Source organism: Phocoena sinus, chromosome 9, assembly GCF_008692025.1.
Source record: "Phocoena sinus isolate mPhoSin1 chromosome 9, mPhoSin1.pri, whole genome shotgun sequence".
NCBI classification, from domain to species: Eukaryota; Metazoa; Chordata; class Mammalia; order Artiodactyla; family Phocoenidae; genus Phocoena; species Phocoena sinus.
The window spans coordinates 64,836,462-64,856,069 of record NC_045771.1 but is presented as its reverse complement, the minus strand read 5'-3'; the positions used below and the strand labels follow the sequence as shown (position 1 = coordinate 64,856,069).

Here is a 19,608-nt window from a genome sequence, read left to right as displayed (position 1 = left end):
ATCTCCACACTAATATCTCCCTTGGAGACCATGTTGTAATTTATTTTCCTAGTTAAGCAAATATTATTTAAGCTTTATAATAAAAGGAGACTAATAGATAGTGGAAATGGCCAACTAAAACTTATTAGTAAATTTATCACTACATTATGTCTTAATTATTAGACTAAAGGATAATATTTTAAAAGGCAGAAAGTCTCTCTCTTGATGAACATGAACTCAGAGAAAGTAGATGGATCATTTAATCTTAAGTCCCAGGTTTTCCTGTAGCAAAACTGGTAGGGTAGTGAGCACGTACGGATGCTGTCACCTGTAGAGTGAGAAGAGACTGAAAACAGGCCAAAGAAGCTTATCAAAAAGACCAAAAAAAAAAAAGGTCTGCTAAGAAGGGAGAAAACCAGGAAGAGAACAGGTTCAATGAAGGCAAGGAAGGAGTTTATAAGAAGGAAGATGTTACCAACAGTATCAACAGCCACACAGAAGTAGAAAAAAGATGAAGCTGAGTAACTGAAGAAGATTGATGGGGACAAACTGAATCTATAGCTCAGAGAAGATCCTTGAGCTGTTGCTGGACAATTCCAGAACTTGGAAAGAAGAAAGGGAATATAGGATATCAGCAATCCAGAAATGCTATGGTACTGAACCTGAGTCAGATGTCATCAACCTACCTTGAACCTGCCTGTGGGGTTGAAAGAAAGTCCTATTAGAGAAGAGTAAAGTCTGAGAGTGAATGATATTCTGCAGTTACAATAAGTGAATACTTCAGTTAGAGACAAAACTGTATGTAAGGAATTTAACAGAGATGAGGGTCACAGAAGTGGTTCTTTAATGTTAATAAGCATAATTGTCACCTGTGGTGCTTATAATAATGCTGATTCCTGGGTACCAGTCTAGAGATACTGATTTAGCAGATCTTCATGGGCCTTCCAAGCTGCCTACTTAACAGAACTACTCTGGACAATCCTAGTGCAGGTGGTTTGTAGACTATACTTTGAGGAGCAATCACAGAAATTTGGGCTATGTAGATTGACAAGTGATGAAAATCTCAAACTATGATGTAAATCAGAAGATCAAAAACATTTTTTTGATAAATAAAGCACAAGGAGAAATAAAGTGGTGTTCACCTAACCTATTAAAGTTAGTTACAGGTAGTTCATACGGTCCTGTCAAAATAAGAACTGAAGCTAACAATTTAACATAGAACAGGACTGGACTAAGCTGGGGCTATGGGGCAGTGGGAGAATAGTGTGAACCACAGTCTTATAATCTGCCTTACTTAGCATTTTACCAGCAGAAAATATGTTAAGAACAGCATATTTAATATTCCCAGAAAGGGATATTCCAATTTTAAAGTAACATAAACAAACAGAGAAATATATATGCTATGATTAAGGAAGTACATTATTAATGGTTTCTTCCACTGGGAATCAAGGGAGCAGGTGGCAGAGAGAGAGGTATGGGGTGTAAAGATAGGGTTCTAAAGAATTTACATGTATAAATCACTGCCCTTTAACTCTTACATATAAAGCACATATTGAGATTCTACGTTTTTAAAAGAAAGATATTAGTAGCACCTGAGAATGAGTACATATTTCCTTATTTACTTAAGAATGAGGATTCCTCTTAGCACAAATGCTTGTAAGACATACTGAAGGCACTTAATCATTTTATGGCATTCTAAATGTATTTACACAGTATGCCCTAAGAGCTAATTACCTTAATTTCCAAATTCCACAGGAATGTAAAAGTGCTAGCCTGTAACTTCCCACATTTCCATCCTTAAAAGTATTTAAACGTTTATACAATAAAAGGATGTGTTGCTTATATGTATATGCCTATTCTCTAAAAGCTATTTGTTAGGCTTGATGAATCTTCTGTTATCAAAAACTGTATATACGTTGACAAAGTGAATTCATAAGTTATCTCAAAGCTGTCTTTCGTGGTTCACTACTTTTAAATTTTATTAACTTTTTATTTTCATTTCAGTTTCAAGTTTACAGTTTTCATGACCTTGACACAGAAATAATACCCCTCCTGTCGATGGGAAGTTTCTTTGATATTTCTTCACCTATTAAAATAATGTCTGCAGTTAAAAACGAGTTTCCTTCCCTACAAGGGAAATTTTGCCTGTATCAGTTATGTCTTTTCCTATTAGTCAATACTTGGTAGAGCCAGTGGTTTAAATGCAATAGTAAACCTTTACTTTCTAAATATCATTCCTTCTACTTACAAAATAAACACATTAGTATATGATGAGTGCAATTCACAGAGCACCATAATTCTATATTTAATGCGAAACAGTCATTGCCATCAATATAAAAAATACCAACTATTTGCTAATGTTATACAATAAATTTAGAAGAAATACCTTATAGAATAGTATATAATTTTAAAAGTTTGGAGAGCTATAAGTGCCTTAGTTTAAAAATAGATTAAATATAAAAATAGCTTTCAATGCCTCTTAAGCTCTAGCAAGAAATTAAAACAAATGGACCTTTTCGTGAATGAAAAAGTTAGACATGACCTTACTCTATTTAGTGTGAAACTCTGAAAGAGACAAGAAAGATTTTTACTTGGTATGTGTGAAGATAAAAAATAAAACACAGAAAACTGTTCTTCAGATTCCTTTTAAAAAACGTTTTTTACATTTGAAAAATCAGAACATTATCACTGATTTTGAACTCTCCTCTCTGTGGCTAAAATTATTGCTTATTTATTTTTTTACTTAATTAATTTATTAATTTTTTTTGCCTGTGTTGTGTCTTCGTTGTTGCGCGTGGGTTTTCTCTAGTTGCGGTGAATGGGGGCTACTCTTAGTTGCACTGTGTGGGCTTCTCATTGTCATGGCAACTCTTGTTGCGGAGCACGGGCTCTAGGCGTGCGGGCTTCAGTAGTTGTGGCTCGCTGGCTTAGTTGCTCTGCCGCCGCATGTGGGATCTTCCCAGGCCAGGGCTTGAACCCGTGTCCCCTGCATTGGCAGGCAGATTCTTAAACACTGCGCCACCAGGGAAGCCCAATGATTGTTTATTTTTAAGAATAAGATGTGTCATTTACTGAGTGCCTCTATTATTCTAAATATTGCCATTAAACCTTTCACAAATGAGCAACCTGAAACTCACTGAAGTGAAGCAACTTGCTGAAAGTCACAAACATTGTAAATGGTTAATATCTGAACTCAGTTTGCTTCTTTTTCAAAGCTCATAAAGCTCTTTCCTCTGCATCACACTGCATACTTTGACTTTCTGTGCATTTTAAATTACTCAATATTCTTACTCAACAATGCCTCAGATTATAACTCCATAAATTTAATGGCAAATTTTATGGAAAAAAGAAATATTATCACAAAGAAATAAATTACTTATAGATACACACATCCTAATTTGAGAGATGTCAAAAAATGAGTGTCTTAAAATGTAACATAGCATAACACACTAACTCGTAATCTGTATTTTCTTATTAACCTTGATAAGATTCTATCAGAAAATCAAGACTAGAATGCTTAAATATATTTGATTTCCGAACTCAATTTCATTAACTGAGTTCATACTTCTAATTTTCTTAGCTTAGATTTAAAGAAGACTAAGTTTTAGCAAAAGGGTACTTCTTAAACCACAATACATAGGTCAGAAAGACAATTTTTTAAGAGATAAGTAATTCTACAAAATGATGAAATAGTAAAACTAAATGTTAAAATTAGAAGTAACTATCTAACTGTATCTACATCTAGAATACATGAACTCTCACTCTGTTTTTTGAAGCTAGGATTTAAGTCATTCCTATCATTCAGGTGTTACTTTCACAGCTCTGGGAATGGGCTCACTTAATTCAACTAAGACCATCTCTGCAATGAACAATGTCTCTCACATTCACATTACATATGAATACTAAAAATAATGTTTACATAAATAATATATTCTACATTCCTTCTTGGTATATTATATAACCCCAAATTAGTATGTCAAATGTTGGGTTAATAAGGTAAAAATATTCTTATTAACTTTTTAAAAGCTGTAATGAAATATCCTTCAGCTTAGCCATCAAATTTTTAGTAGGTAACTTTTTCTCCAAAATAAAAATAAAAAGATAAATTTTTTAAACCAAAGGATAGTATGAAGTTAGTGAGCTCTAAAAGGTAGTCCTATATATGGCACCCTACGGTACTTTGATTATTTATCTCAGTTATGATTCAGTTTCTCATCATATGGTATTCCACAGCATGGTTTACAGCACGCTATGTAAACACATCAAGCCCACATGCCATCTGAATTAGAAAATGGCTTGGTTTTCACAGTTTGTAGAAAGTGTAACTTAAAAGATGATGTAGTCTTTCCATTTTTTTCAAAATATTAATACAGAAAACATCTGTATAATTTTAGAGGTTCTAATCATTTTCTTTCTCTATAAATATTCTGAGATATATAAAAATGGACATCATAAACACTAACAAATTTTATCTGGAGGAAAGAAATCCTGTTTTTGAAAAGATTCTTAAGGAATACCTGACCATGACTTATTGCAGTATACCAGTGTGCTTAATGTGTATTGCACAGTCCCCATGAAAATTACCCTAGGTTAAAGAACTAACAGATCAGTGTAGATTCCAATTCTGTTATAAAGAACAACCATAAACAATGTTTTGTTGAAAATTGCGACTTGGCAAAAATATTACCTAGAGACAGGGTTCAGAAACATGTCTAGGACAATCAAGTAAACAACTTTTTTGAGCAGGCAATAATGACAAATAAAAAGTTCAGTTCAGTACATAAACGTTCAATTTAAACAAATAACACTTTATTTTTTTTTAAAGCACAGTAGCATCTATAGTTAGTAGAATTGTTAATGGCTATTACTTTTTATTGAATTCACAAAACACTGTTACTAGTCTCAAAGTACAGCACTCTATTAGAAATTAAGACTTAAAAGACATTTATAAAAACAATTTTGCCTGCCAGGAAAAGTACTAGAGTAACCAGCAACAGCCAGACTTGGCCTAGGATAAGGTACAAGATCACCTGGAAGTGTTTGGGCTTTACACCTATGGTGTAAAGCAAAGATGAAATCTAAAGTTTAAATATTTAACTATAGCTATCATCAAGGATAACCACACCATAGTTTTAATTCTCAGACTTTTCGTAAGTCTACAAACTACCAAAGATTTTCCTATGGGATTCTAATTTAGGATACTGTATAAACAACTTTCTTCCAGACTTCACATAACTGTATCAGTAAAAAGGCAAATCAAAAAACTCAGTAAAGCTTGATAAAACATATTGTTATAACCTCTAATGTCACACAAGTCCTAGAAGAATACTGAATTAAGACAGTTAAGTGGTATAAGTTTTACCTGGAAATGACTTATCTGTCAACTGTGCTAAATTTAGAAACTTAAAATCTAACCTAATGCCAGATAAAATCCCAGAGGTCAAATTATTAAAAAGTCCTTTTTTATGGGTCAGTTATATGATTCAAATTTAAAAGAACTTTAAAGGATAATTCATTTTAATTTTATATTTTTTATAAATCTTCATAATATATAAAACTCAGACATTTAATTTCCAGTATCACCAGGTTCAATTAAATGTGCTTGTTTAATATTGTGGCAACATACTCCTTGGAGAGATTGTTCTGTTCAGTTTTTAAAGAGGCAAAATTCTCAATGACTATTTTGCTCGATAGTAAGTATTTATATATGTCATTTGACACAAGCATTTCAGTTACAGAATTCTAGTTGCTCAATGCAAAAAAAGTTGGAAAAATAGAAAAAAAAATTTTTAAAATCAGACTTCCCTACTCAGGGATTTCTAATACAAATGATTACCAAAAAGTACCACACTTGCCTGAGCTGGTGTGTCATACATTTGTAGTGCCAGAAAATCTTCCATAAGAATTTAGATGAGATCTTCATGCATATGAAGTCAACTTATTACCACTCAAAAAGAGTACTATACTAGAAAGATCAAATAAGAGTGAACCAAATGGAGGTCTCCAAGCTAAGATAGCTCATCTTGTAGTATTCAGACAATGACCTGTCATGTACACCTTCTGGCTTTTCACAAAACAGAACATGAACAGGGACGAAAAGCTAGGATCATAACTGGCACAGTCACTGTAAAGTATATGATGTATATTTAAATTCTCAGTGGCACCTGTGAATATATATCACTTGGATGATGTCCTTTTAAAAGAAATATTTATAGTAATACCTGTTCATTTAACCATGCCAAAAGAAGTTATCTTCATTTGGGGTGTTTCAGTACACAGAAGATGTTCAGGTCTATATCAAGTATACCCTAGAAAAAAGAGAATAGTGAACTGTGCCCTATATTAATACAGAAAAATAGGGAGAGGGCTCAGATCAATAAAATTAGAAACAAGAAGTTACAACGGACAACAGAGAAAGATAAAGGATCACAAAAGACTACTACAAGCAACTCTATGCTAATAAAAGGGACAAATTCTTAGAAAGGTACAATCTCCCAAGACTAAACCAGGAAGAAATAGAAAATATGAACAGACCAATCACAAGTACTGAAATTGAAACCGGGATTAAAACCTCCCAACAAACAAAAGTCCAGGACCAGATGGCTTTACAGGCAAATTCTATCAAACATTTAGAGAAGAGTTAATGCCTATGCTTCTCAAACTATTCCAAAAAGTCTCAGAGGAAGGAACACTCCCAAACTAATTCTATGAGGCCACCACCACCCTGATACCAAAACCAGAAAAAGATACCACCCACACACACAAAGAAAATTACAGGCCAATATCACTGATGAATGTAGATGCAAAAATCCTCAACAAAATACTAGCAAACCAAATCCAACAATACATTAAAAGGATCATACACCATAATCAAGTGGGATTTATCCCAGGGATGCAAGGATTTGTCAATGTCTGTAAATCAATCAGTGTGATATACCACATCAACAAATTTAAGAATAAAAACCACATGACCATCTCAATAAATGCAGAAAAATCTGACAAAATTCAACACTGATTTAGGATAAAAACTCTCCAGGAAGTGGGCATAGAGGAAACATACCTCAACGTAATAAAGGCCATATATGACAAACTACAGCTAACATCATACTCAACGGTGAAAAGCTGAAAGCATTTTCTCTAAGATCAGGAACAAGACAAGGATTTCCACTCTTGCCACTTTTATTCAACATAGTTTTGGAAGTCCTAGCTATGGCAATCAGAGAAGAAAAAGAAATAAAGGGAATCCAAATTGGAAAAGAAGAAGTAAAACTGTCACTGTTTGCAGATGACATGACACTATACATAGAAAATCATAAAGATGCTACCAGAAAACTACTAGAGCTCATCAATGAATTTGGTACAGTTGCAGGATACAAAATTAACACACAGAAATCTGTTGCATTTCTATACACTAACAACAAAAGATCAGAAAGAAATTAAAGAAACAATCCCATTTATAGTCACATCAAAAAGAATAAAATACCTAGGAAGAAACCTACAAAAGGAAGCGAAAGTTCTGTACTCTGAAAACTATAAGATGCTGATGAAAGAAATCAAAGATGACACAAACAGATGGAAAGATATACTGTGTTCTTGGATTGGAAGAATCATTACTGCCAAAATGGCTATACTACCCAAGGCAATCTACAGATTCAGTGCAATCCCTATCAAATTACCAATGCCATTTTTCACAGAACTAGAACAAAATTTTTTTTACAATTTGTATGGAAACACAAAAGACCCCAAAGAGACAAGGCAATCTTCAGAAAGAAAAATGGAGCTAGTGGAATCTGGCTACCTGACTGCAGACTATACTACAAAGCTACAGTCATCAAAACAGTATGGTACTGGCACAAAAACAGAAATATAGATCAATGGAACAGGATAGAAAGCCCAGAAGTAAACCCAAGCATCTATGGTCACTTAATCTAAGACAAAGGAGGCAAGACCATACAATGGAGAAAAAACAGCCTTTTCAGTAAGTGGTGCTGGGAAAACTGAAGAGATACATGTAAACAAATGAAATTATAATATTCTTTAATACCATACACAAAAATAAACTCCAAATGCATTAAAGACCTAAATGTAAGACCAGATGCTACAAAACTCTTAGAGGATAATATAGGCAGACACTCTTTGACATAAATCAAAGCAATATCTTTTTTGATTCGTCTCTCCTAGAGTAAGGGAAATAAAAATGAAAATAAACAAATAGAACCTAATCAAACTCAAATCTTTTGCACATCAAAGGAAACCATAAACAAAATAACAAAACCCACAGAATGGGAGAAAATATTTGCAAACAATGAGATTGACAAGGGATTAATCTCCAAAATTTACAAATAGTTCATGCAGTTGAATATCAAAAAACAACAACCCAATCGAAATAACAGGCAGAATATGTAAATAGACAGTTCTCCAAGAAAACATACACATGGCCACTAGGCACATGAAAAGATGCTCAACATCACTAATTATTAGAGAAATCCACATCAAAAGTACAATGAGGTACCACCACACACCAGTCAGTATGGCCATCATTAAAAACTCTACAAATAACAGGGACTTCCCTGGTGGCGAAGCGGTTAAGAATCACCTGTCAATGCAGGGGACACGGGTTCAAGCCTTGGTCTGGGAAGATCTCACATGCTACGGAACAACTAAGCCCATGTGCCACAACTACTGAGGCTGCACTCTAGAGCCCATGAGCCACAACTACTGAAGCCCGCATGCCTACAGCCCATGCTCTGCAACAAGAGAAGCCATTGCAATGAGAAGCCTGCTCACCACAATGAAGAGTAGCCCCCACCTGCCACAACTAGAGAAAGCCCACATACAGAAATGAAGACCCAATGCAGCCAAAAACAAATAAATACGTACGTTTATTTTTAAAAAGTCTACAAATAACGAATGCTGGAGTAGGTGTGGAGAAAAGGGAATCCTCCTACACTGTTGGTGGGAATGTAAATTGGTACAAACTCTATGGAAAACAGTACAGAGGTTTCTCAGAAAACTAAAAATAGAATTACCATATGATCCAGAAATCTCACTCCTGGGCATATATCCAGACAAAACTATAATTCAAAAAGATATATGCACCCCAATGTTCATTGCTGCACTATTTAGGATAGCCAAGAAATGGAAGCAACCTAAATGTCCATCGACAGAGGAATGGATAAAGAAGATGTGGTGAATATATACAATGGAATATTACTAAGCCATAAAAATATGAAATTGAATTATTTGTAGTGAGGTGGATGGACCTAGAGGCTGTCATACAGAGTGAAGTAAGTCAGAAAGAGAAAAACAAATGCCATTTGCAGCAACATGGATGGACCTGAAGATTATCGTATTAAGTGAAGTAAGTCAGACAGAGAAGGACAAATATCATATGATATCACTTATATGCAAAATCTAAAAAAAAATGGATACAAACAAACTTATTTACAAAATAGAAACAGACTCAGAGAACGGACTTATGGTTACCGGGGGGAAGGGCTGGGGGAAGGGATAGTTAGGGACTTTGGGATTGATATGTACACACTGCTATATTTAAAATAGACAACCAACAAGGACCTACTGTATAGCACAGGGAACTCTGCTCAATACTCTAGTAACCTAAATGGGCAAAGAATTTTTAAAAGAATAAATACATGTATATGAATAACTGAATTACTTTGCCCTACACCTGAAACTAACACAACATTGTTTATCAACTCTACTCCAAAATAAAATAAAAATTTAAAACAAATATAATATTAAGTCTATATCTTATATTTAAGTATACAACATAATTTTAAAGTATCAGTTTGTTGAAATCTTGTGCATATTTGCTTTAAAATTGCAAAAACATTCATTTTTAGCTTAAAAACTTTTTAATAACTGAACAATTTTAAAAATACATAAAACAATGGTTCTTATTCCTGACCACTCATTAAAATAATTTTAGAAGCTTGTAAAAAATAAAAATGTCTGTCTTCAATCCCTCTCTCTCCCCTCCTTCCTGAACAATTCAATCTAAAAGCCTTCAGGTTATGGCAAGCAAAGAAAGTGTCCATGCAGCAGGGGAATGGAGGGTGATAGGAGATTAGTTTTACGTCAGGGGATTAATCTTCTAATATATATCAAGGATAATGGGAGCCAGTTTTCTGTGAGGGAGTTATAAATATGAAAAGGGAAAAAACCAGAATGGTTTCCAATATCCATGAAGACAAAGAAAAGTAAATGTGTATGTCTACGAATGTACATACATACATCTAGTCCTTGGCTATGTCTACTGAGAAGACCTAAGAGAAGCAACATCCCAGTAACAATGAGTACATCTAGTACCATGATCTTAGTTTCTAAATACCATTTTCCACTAAAAGGGAAGCAGAGCTCCTTGGAGAAATCACTGGTTCCAGGAGTAGGGGAAGGGAAAGAACAAGTTGAGCCTAGAACACCTTTAGTAAGGAAGCACTCAAAGATTTCTGGGATCCATATGAAAAGAACACAGAAGCCAGCCTGAAGTGGCTCTCATTAGCCAAATTTGAGACAATTCAAACATCAAAATAAATAATGATTATAACAAATATAAACCACTGAAAACAGAAAATGAAAGTCTGATAAGGAATAGGATATTTACACAGTCTCAAGGTTCTTCCCTACAAATTATTTATTAATTAGAAAGGGGAAGAGAATGGAGAAGACTTGCAGAGAACTCCTCAGTCAAGTGATTAAAGTTAACATCACCATTTATGGTTCATATTGAAATCATGTGTCACCTGATAGAATGCATACTGCATCACATCTGTGGTATTTTTATCAGAGATGCATAAAATAAATCTAACCACAAGAAAAGATCATAAAAATGCAAAGTAAAAGACATTATACAAAATAAGTGCCCTGTAATCTTCAAAAGTGGCAAAGAAATGACAGTCAAGGAAAGACTAAGGGACTTTCCAGATTAAAGACTGAAGAAACATAAAAATTAAATGCAATGAATGATTCTGTATTGGATCATTTTGCTATTAAGGACGTTACTGGGACAAATAGCAAACCTTGAATGAGGTCTGAGGATTAGACAGTAACAGTGTATCAGTGTTAATTTCCTGATTTTGTCAGTTATATTCTGGATATGTAGGAGGATGAGAAAACACTGACAAATGTAAAGCAGTGGTGTGTCAAAAAGACTTTCAGGAAGATTACTCTAGTAGCAGTGTGGGACTATGATCTCCAAACACTGTTGTTGATGTACCCCAATACTAAAATATTTTAAATACATACCTTAATAAGTATATATGTGTGAAGTTATATACCTATTCTACAGCAGTAACCTGTTACATTAGAAAACACACTCAGACACAGATATTAAAATGGGATGCTATATAGAATTAATTTAATTAGTCATTTGTCTATCTCCTGAGGTACAAACACTTCATTTTGAAGGAACCTAGTGAAGAGTCTGGTAGACTTATTTAGATAGCCTCTAAAATAGGAGGAACTGGTAGAATGAGGAAAAGGTGAGGCACCGAATCAAGGCAGTAACAGTGGAGAAAAGGAGCAAAGAGTAAACCGGAGAAATATTTAAGGAAGAACACTTTTACAGGACTCAGCAAGTGATTTTCTATTTGGGACAGGATGAAGAAGACTTGAAGATGATTCCAGGTATTTGGCTTGGGAGAATGGATGATAGTAAAGATGAAAGAAAAAATAAAAGATGGGTGAGGTGGAGGAGAAAGAGTAAAATACATTGCTTTTCCAGGCATATAGCATTCATTTGTAACAGTATTTTCACAACACAGTAAAGAGCAAGAGAAAAAAACCTAATGCATGGTGATCAGTAGCAATGAACTAGCCCCACTGAATAAAAACAGCACACTGTCTTGGATAGCTGCTGCCTTAGTCAAGTATCTTTGAAGCATAGCCTATGGGAGAAAGTATATTTTGTGCATGTGTTTGTATGTGTGTAGATTTGTGTCTCTGTGTGTGTTACATGTAATGTATATATCTGAATCCATGTAGCTGGTCATTTTTCATGAAACCTAAAGTGACTACCTAGGTTTATGAAGGATTGATAACGCAGAGAAGGTCTTATCGTGCCATACTTTGTGGGTCTGGGTAGAATAAAAGTCATTCTATATACAAATATTGAATCATTATGTTGTATATCTGAAACTAACATAATAAGTCAATTATATCTCAATTAAAATATCATTCTACTGTTAAATTGTTATGAAATAAATATCATTAATTTATCATTAATTGTATATTATTAATTTAATATAGTATATTTTATCTTTCATGAGCTAAAGCTTAATATGGATTGAGATATGATGAATCTTGTTAGACTTTTGTGAAATTTCTATACTTTCTATAATTAAAAGCAATAGGCAGGATTAGCGACAGAAGATTTTTGCTCTCATAAAGGTCACAGCAAAAAAACCATTACTTGAAAGACAAAGTCATATATCAATACATTATGCTGCTCAGAGTATACGTGGCAATATTTTAGAGTTTCCCGTGGTATGCAAAATTTGGAGACAATGTCAACAGTTAAATAATATTTAAAGTGCAATGCATTTTCAAGCACATTTTCAACTACACACCCATACCATATATAATGTAAAATTCTAAGCAAAATAAATAATTTATTACTTGGGAGTCAAATTTTTATAATAAAAGTTAAGACTTCTTGGACTTAATAATCCTGACTACCATAAAGAAAGAAAGTTGGATATATATTTTATGGCTATAACAATTTTATATTCACTTTTCCCCAACTAAGTTTATTGGCAACTGATTCCTTTCTCCTGGAAATAACTACTTCTACCTTAGCTTTTCATACTATTAAAATAAATGAACATGGCAAATATACTTAGTATTACCTAAAAAATACCATTCCACCAAAGCAAATACAGCAGAATGAAGGACAAGCAAAATATATTAACTTTTATTGTGGATTTCTTTCAGGCCCCAAAATGATACTAATTTTCTTGACTCAGGTATCAATAATATACTGCTTTCTGAATTTAAAAGCTTCTGCAGCAATTTACTGAATTATAAAGCATGACATTATCTATCAATGTTTTCTTCTTGGGACCCAATACTAGCAAACACCTTACAAGAGAAAATGTAAACAGAAATTTACTTTTCAGGAATAAAGTTTTCAAAGGGAGCAAAACAGAGTTGATGTAACACAAGTATTCAAGGGAATGAATTAATTTTCCTTAACTTTCAGCTTAACTATTATATTAAGCTTAATTTTTCATTAGAAAAAAGAAGTATGTAATATTCATCTTGATATGATAAAAATACAAATCCATTTCACTGCTGTAATCCTTACAATAAACTGCTGTGACATTCGTCAGATACCATATTTGGATATTTTAAAAGTCTTGGCTGTTTATATCTGGGATTCATTCAATCACAAGTCAAACAGAGTACAATGCAACTTTTCTAACAATGTGCCTTCCTAATGGATTTCCATTCTGAGTCCAAAGATCTTATTCTCTGGTAGACAGGGAAAAGCAAAATACAAGAACATCTCAATGGCTACTGGCATGCACCTACTGCACTTACAAAATACTCATTTTGTATATTCCCAACATATGTGAAATGTCCTCTTGCATTTTCAATGTTCATTAACAAAATTACTATATAACTTAACAAAGGCACTCTGCAGTTAATATAATGCTACATATTTACAGTAGTACAAAACCTTTTCAAAAGAATGTACACAAAAAGGCTTATTTATAAATGCAATAAATCTTTTTTTCAAAAATTGCTTTCCTAATTGCTTTTTGAGGGTAGAAGAAAACCCCAAACAAAAAACACACTTAGAAAAATTATATTATACCATAAAGAGTCCCATAAGACAACTATTTAAAATCTATAGTACACCATTTTTTCTCATTTAAATACAATTTCTGGAAAACATTTTTTAATTATGTAATAAAAGTTTTTGATATTAAATATGCTCCCTCTTAAATCTGGGTCTTAATAAAATAACTGTAAAATAATTCTTGATATTGTATAGTTTAAAACCTTGAGCAAAAATGCTTGATTATTAAATAAAATGCATAAGATTCTATATTAATAATCATTATACAGATGTGTAAAATTTTTAATAAATTTGGTTATTTAAAAAACCCTTTAAATAGCTTTTTTTTTCCTATAGCCAAATGCTTTTCTGCAGTTTTTAATAAATAAACTTTACAGATGGCTTCTGTGGTAAGCTGGAATAAATCATTTTAACTGATAAAAAGAATATTTTTGATTCCATGATCAGACAGGAATTCAGTACCAATTTTAATTCACTCTAGGAAAAACAAATGCACTTAAGTGGCATTTAGGAGAGATGGCTTGAGGTCCACATTATAATAACTTCTGTTGTCTATTAAAAGAAGAATAATTTGATTAACCCACAGGTGACCATATTGTCTTAGTTCAAATATATTTAATATTTCTGTCAAATAAGTCAAAGCATCAGGTGTCCAGCTATTTACTCACACACTTAAAAGAAGCATATAATAATCTTAAAATGTCAATCATCACAATTTAAGGTTATAAGATTGATATTCAAAAGATTTCAATAGTTTGGGCTTCCCTGGTGGCGCAGTGGTTGGGAGTCCGCCTGCCGATGCAGAGGACGTGGGTTCGTGCCCCGGTCTGGGAAGATCCCACATGCCACGGAGCGGCTGGGCCCGTGAGCCATGGCTGCTGGGCCTGCGCGTCGGGAGCCTGTGCTCCGCAACGGGAGAGGCCACGGCAGTGAGAGGCCCGCGTAACACAAAAAAAAAAAAAAAAAAAAAAAAAAAAAGATTTCAATAGTTTATTATTGGAGATAAACTACGAAACAACTTTATTAGATATTTCATCCATTCTACTTATCTAAAATAATTACCAGAAAAAATATTTAGGATATAAAAACTAGTTTTCTCAAAGAGCAAACCTTATAGAACATTCACAATATACCTACTATATCTTAAGATGAGTCATCTGTAAAACTGAATTGGATTTTATTGGTTATTCCCTAGGGGTAGTAAATTAGCAGAGGCTGACTGGCTACTAGAGAACTATTTAACATGCTACAGTAATATACAGAATACATGAAAGAGCTAAAATATTTCATAGAGAAAATATATGTAAGTCAGTAGAGCTCTTTACTCCTTAATTTAAGGGCAATAAAATCATCAAGGCAATATATTCTTAAAGTGCATAGAGTAAATTGTTGGTCCTTCATATTCCAATTCTCCTTAAAGTTAGGAAGCCATTGGTGAGATACAGAAAAGCTATCAAAATAAAGGGAAACAACACTTTTTCTTATAAGTTTCTCCCCTTACCTTAGAAGATGAAGAATCACACTCCTGACATATCCATCCATAGCCTGTTTGTTTAGGAGACTTTTTCAAAGGAGGATCCAAACAACCAAAGTGGTAGCACAGTCTACATTCATCACACCTGCAGGGTAAACAGATTTATACTATATTTAAATAATATTAAAAAACACTTTTTTTCAGAGAAAAACAGCAAACTACTGTATATTTCAACTGTAACACTTAATTCTATCCTTAACTGACAAGACTATTAAATTAATGTTTATGAAAAAGACAATCTAAACCTGAAATAAATGCTTTAGGAAAAACAAAATACCAAAACAATAAAATAAACAAAACAAATATCATTCAGAACATTTTGATAGTAGAAATGTTAACAGCATAGGAATAAATTTATTTGTATAACCCTATGTGTTCAAAACTAACAAACATTAACATTTTCAATTTTGAACTTCAATAATAATCACTTGCCCATTAGATGGTTTTAAAACTAATATAAGATACATATAATTCAAGATTATGAATTCAATCTAATATATTGTGATTATTTAAAAAAACTTTTAAATCTAATGAATTCTACTAGGCTACACTAAGCTTAATTCTATACAATTGATATACCTCATCACTCTCTTTCTCCAAGTTAAGGTAGATTGTAAATAAAATTTCTAATGTGTATAGCATGCTAACATAATCTACAGCAAATAAAAACCATTCTAAGAAGTTTATTTTCTAAAATATAAATTTTCTCAATAATTTACCTGTCACTTTCAGTGCAATTGGTTTTTCAAAGTACCTCTTAGTACATTTTAAAGCTTATTAACAAATGTTTTGATAGTGTCTTTGCCACCTATGATGTACAAAATCTAAGAAAACTATCATACCTATTCTTCGTTTCAGACAATCTCATCCTGCTGACAATGAAGAAAGATCTGTATTATTTCAGTGTTTTTTAAAAAGAATTTTGCATCAGTTGGAATAACAAGACCAAAATTTAACAACAAATAACAAAGATGTATACATTTTATAGAAAGGGTCATATTTCTCTTATTCTTTGTGCTATTTTTTTGTAAGTTAAAAAAATAATACTTTCTCCAAACCAATCTGTCACATTCTCTTTATATATACTCTTACTGATTTAAACCTAAAAAGTTGAGGAATCCATAACTAAGAAAGGAGGATATTTTATAGGACATGTATTACTTAAAGTACAAAATTACTCTTAAATAACTTTTATTAGAAAAAAAGGAGAAGGAGTTATTGTGATAAACAAGCAAAGAAAAGCAATTTATTTTCACAATAAAGGGAATTATAAATCTACATTTATAGTAAAAATTTCATGTCATTCTATAAAACCCAATCTCCCAAAGACCCATTTCAGAAACCAAAAGTTTCAGAAAGTTTAGCAACTTAGCTAAGTTATTCAGGTATACAGAAGTTTAAAACACAATTATATATCTTAAGTTTAGGCACTCCTTCCTCTACAACTTCCTTCTCATAAACCAAATAAACTTATGTACTTTTCCAAAAACCTTCACTTAGACTCAAGAGATGGACTTGAATAAAAATGTTTACTATAATAATTCTAGCTATACAAAAAATTCAAATCAAATAGTAATAACAAACAGTACTTTATTTACTGTGCCAATATTATAAATAAACCATCCAAAAATATATTTAAAAGCACTTAAAGTGTTTAAATACCTGTTGTTCTAGTATTAAGAAAAAATAATAGATAATATATAGCTAACATAAAACATTACATAAAACTAAATGGCAAGCCCACAAAATTTTGTTCTTCTCAATTCAACTTATTTACCCTTCAATAGTTAAAATTCCAATTACATTAAACACATAGTTAGAGGACCCTTCAGCGTATAAGCATTTATGAATTATGAGAAGGTTGAGATTTCTAGTTAGCTGAGGGCGTAGTCCTTCAAGCATGGAAAACAGTATTTCAGTCATCTTTAATGGGAAATTTAAAGAGAATCACATTCTTTGCTTCATCAAGAAAATCCATTAAATATAATTTACTCTATCTTTATCATTCCAGGGTCACAAGTATGAGTAATAGATGCTGCTACATGTCTAACAATGTGACAGCCTTTTGTGTTTGGACATGATTATCATCAGTCTGCTGTTCTGTTTGAATTCTTGTATTCAACTTTTACAGGTCCTCCTCACTTGCTTAAAAAATATCAGTCACTACTTTCTGATATTGTCAGTGTCATCTGTCTAAGCAGCATTTCCCCGACAATAATTCACTGTGGATTCAGAAACCAGATCACTGGACTTAAGACTATGCAAATTGACAGTTTATAAAAACATGAAAATGAGGACTACTAAGTACATGGACTCAATTTGGGTTAACTATAGTCTTTTTTGCTTAACTTAGGGTTTTTAAGCAAGTTCAGATTGCCAATAATCTGGGCTTTTGATAAGTGAAGAGTTATAGTATTAATGCTTTCCTAGTTCATATCAAATTACAACCTAATTACTACATATTTACTTTATAAGTCTGTGCCATAATAACTTGCAAATTATGGTTTCTAGTGTACAACTAGAGTCAAACACTATGATGAATATAAAGGTGAATCATAATTCATTACCTTTTACCTTCATGTACTAAGGTGGTTCTTGCTGGTGTGTGTGTGTGTGTGTGTGTGTGTGTGTGTGTGTGTGTGTGTGTGTATTATGTATATGTACATATATATATTTCAAGCTAATAAATTAAGAACAAGTTTGCTACATTGATATAGTTCAAATTTGTAGCTGATTTCAATTAATTGTAAACTCAAGTTATCTTTCAGCTCAATAATAAATGCAAAAGGGAAAAGAAAGACTTTATATGCTAGATTTGTTAGAAGATAATGTTGAAGTATATGCCGTTTGGAAGTGACCTAATCCTTACTGATTCCTTCATTAGTGATACTTTTTAGAATGACTTAGTCTACACATGGAACTCATGTATTAGTGATGGGTTCCAGAGGAAAGGAAGAATCTGCTTGTTAGAATCAGGGGTGATATGGAAGTTCTCTCAAGTTATAGCTCACTCAGTGGTAAATAAAAACTGTAATTCCAAGACTAAGTAGCAGAAAGGAGTAGTTAATACACTTAGGAACTGCCAAAATCCAGGAGAGGAAAAAAGAAAAAGAAATAACCCAATCTTGAAATCAATAACTCTGTTAATAAACAAACATATAAATATTAGCCTTTTCTAAAAATGACTAAAATTATCTCCATATGGAAAAAATATAGTTGTTTCTACACTAAAATATTTAATTGAATAAATCTATAGCTTCATGTGCTGGTAACAAAAATATCCTGAGTGATACAAGGGAACTCCAGCAGAATTTGCAAGAATTAATTCACCATAGACAAATGTAAGGAATGCCATTAAGAACCCTAGAAATCAAAGAACAATTTAGATGGTAAAAATAGTAAATTATTTATTTCATGCACACACACACCATTTTGTAAACTTTAGCAAATTTTGTCAGCCAACAAATTATGGTTAAGTTACAAATATAGATCATTTTAAAAACTCAAAAATCAGAAGCTCGTAAGGATCTGCAATCATTCTGCTACCTTAAAGCTGAAATAGAGTTGAAGTAGTTATTGATCAAATTATTATTTATGACCTCTACATCTACTTCTTACACATACTTGGAAATACGTAATTACAACACATAATATAGTACATATTTAATGTATCAAAACAATAAATCTTGTGCAAAAGCAGTCATTGACCCACAAAAGCTGTGATATAACACAATATACTTTATTAAATAACACAAATGTCTATGTAATAAAAACAGACTATTATACCAATAGCACATATATTAAATAAGAAGACAATGTCTTAAATTAAAAAATATAAAACTAACCTATAAAGATACACTATGTTTTTTAATAAAATGCAAACTCTATGCTTAAAGAATATCCTCTAAACATCTAATAGAACTGTACACATTAACATATTATGGGACATTCTAAAATTACAATTGTAAGTGAGATAAGATAAATCCCATTTATAAGAAAAGGAAACCTCATTGTTTAATTAGATTTTTACTAAATACAGCCTCCTAGGCATCAGATTCATAATGGATACAGATGTCAAGAATAAAGCAGCTATACGTATATGGTCTTTTACACATTCATTTAACAAAATGCAGTGACCAAATAAACATAGTTCTATATGTATTTAAAATACTTACTTATGTATGGTTAAGTATAGCACCCTAGACATAAAAGAGGAAGAAAATGATTTATGTTCATATGTCCTATGATCCATGGGAGCAATCAGTCATGTGTT

General features: G+C 32.5%; 1 protein-coding gene across 4 annotated transcripts in view; it reads right to left on the bottom strand.

Moving 5' to 3' along the window:
* The window catches only part of PHF14 (PHD finger protein 14), a 208,379-nt gene that overhangs the window by 63,330 nt on the left and 125,441 nt on the right, over window positions 1-19,608 (bottom strand). For 2 of the 4 annotated variants that reach the window (XM_032643188.1, XM_032643191.1), the window contains exons 17-18: window positions 16,178-16,207; window positions 15,303-15,420 (exon numbers count right to left, since the gene is read on the bottom strand). In XM_032643188.1, coding sequence (XP_032499079.1) covers window positions 15,303-15,420; window positions 16,178-16,207 — 148 coding nt within the window. The remainder of the gene's footprint in view (window positions 1-15,302; window positions 15,421-16,177; window positions 16,208-19,608) is intronic. The other 2 variants (XM_032643189.1, XM_032643190.1) reach the window with 2 other exon arrangements.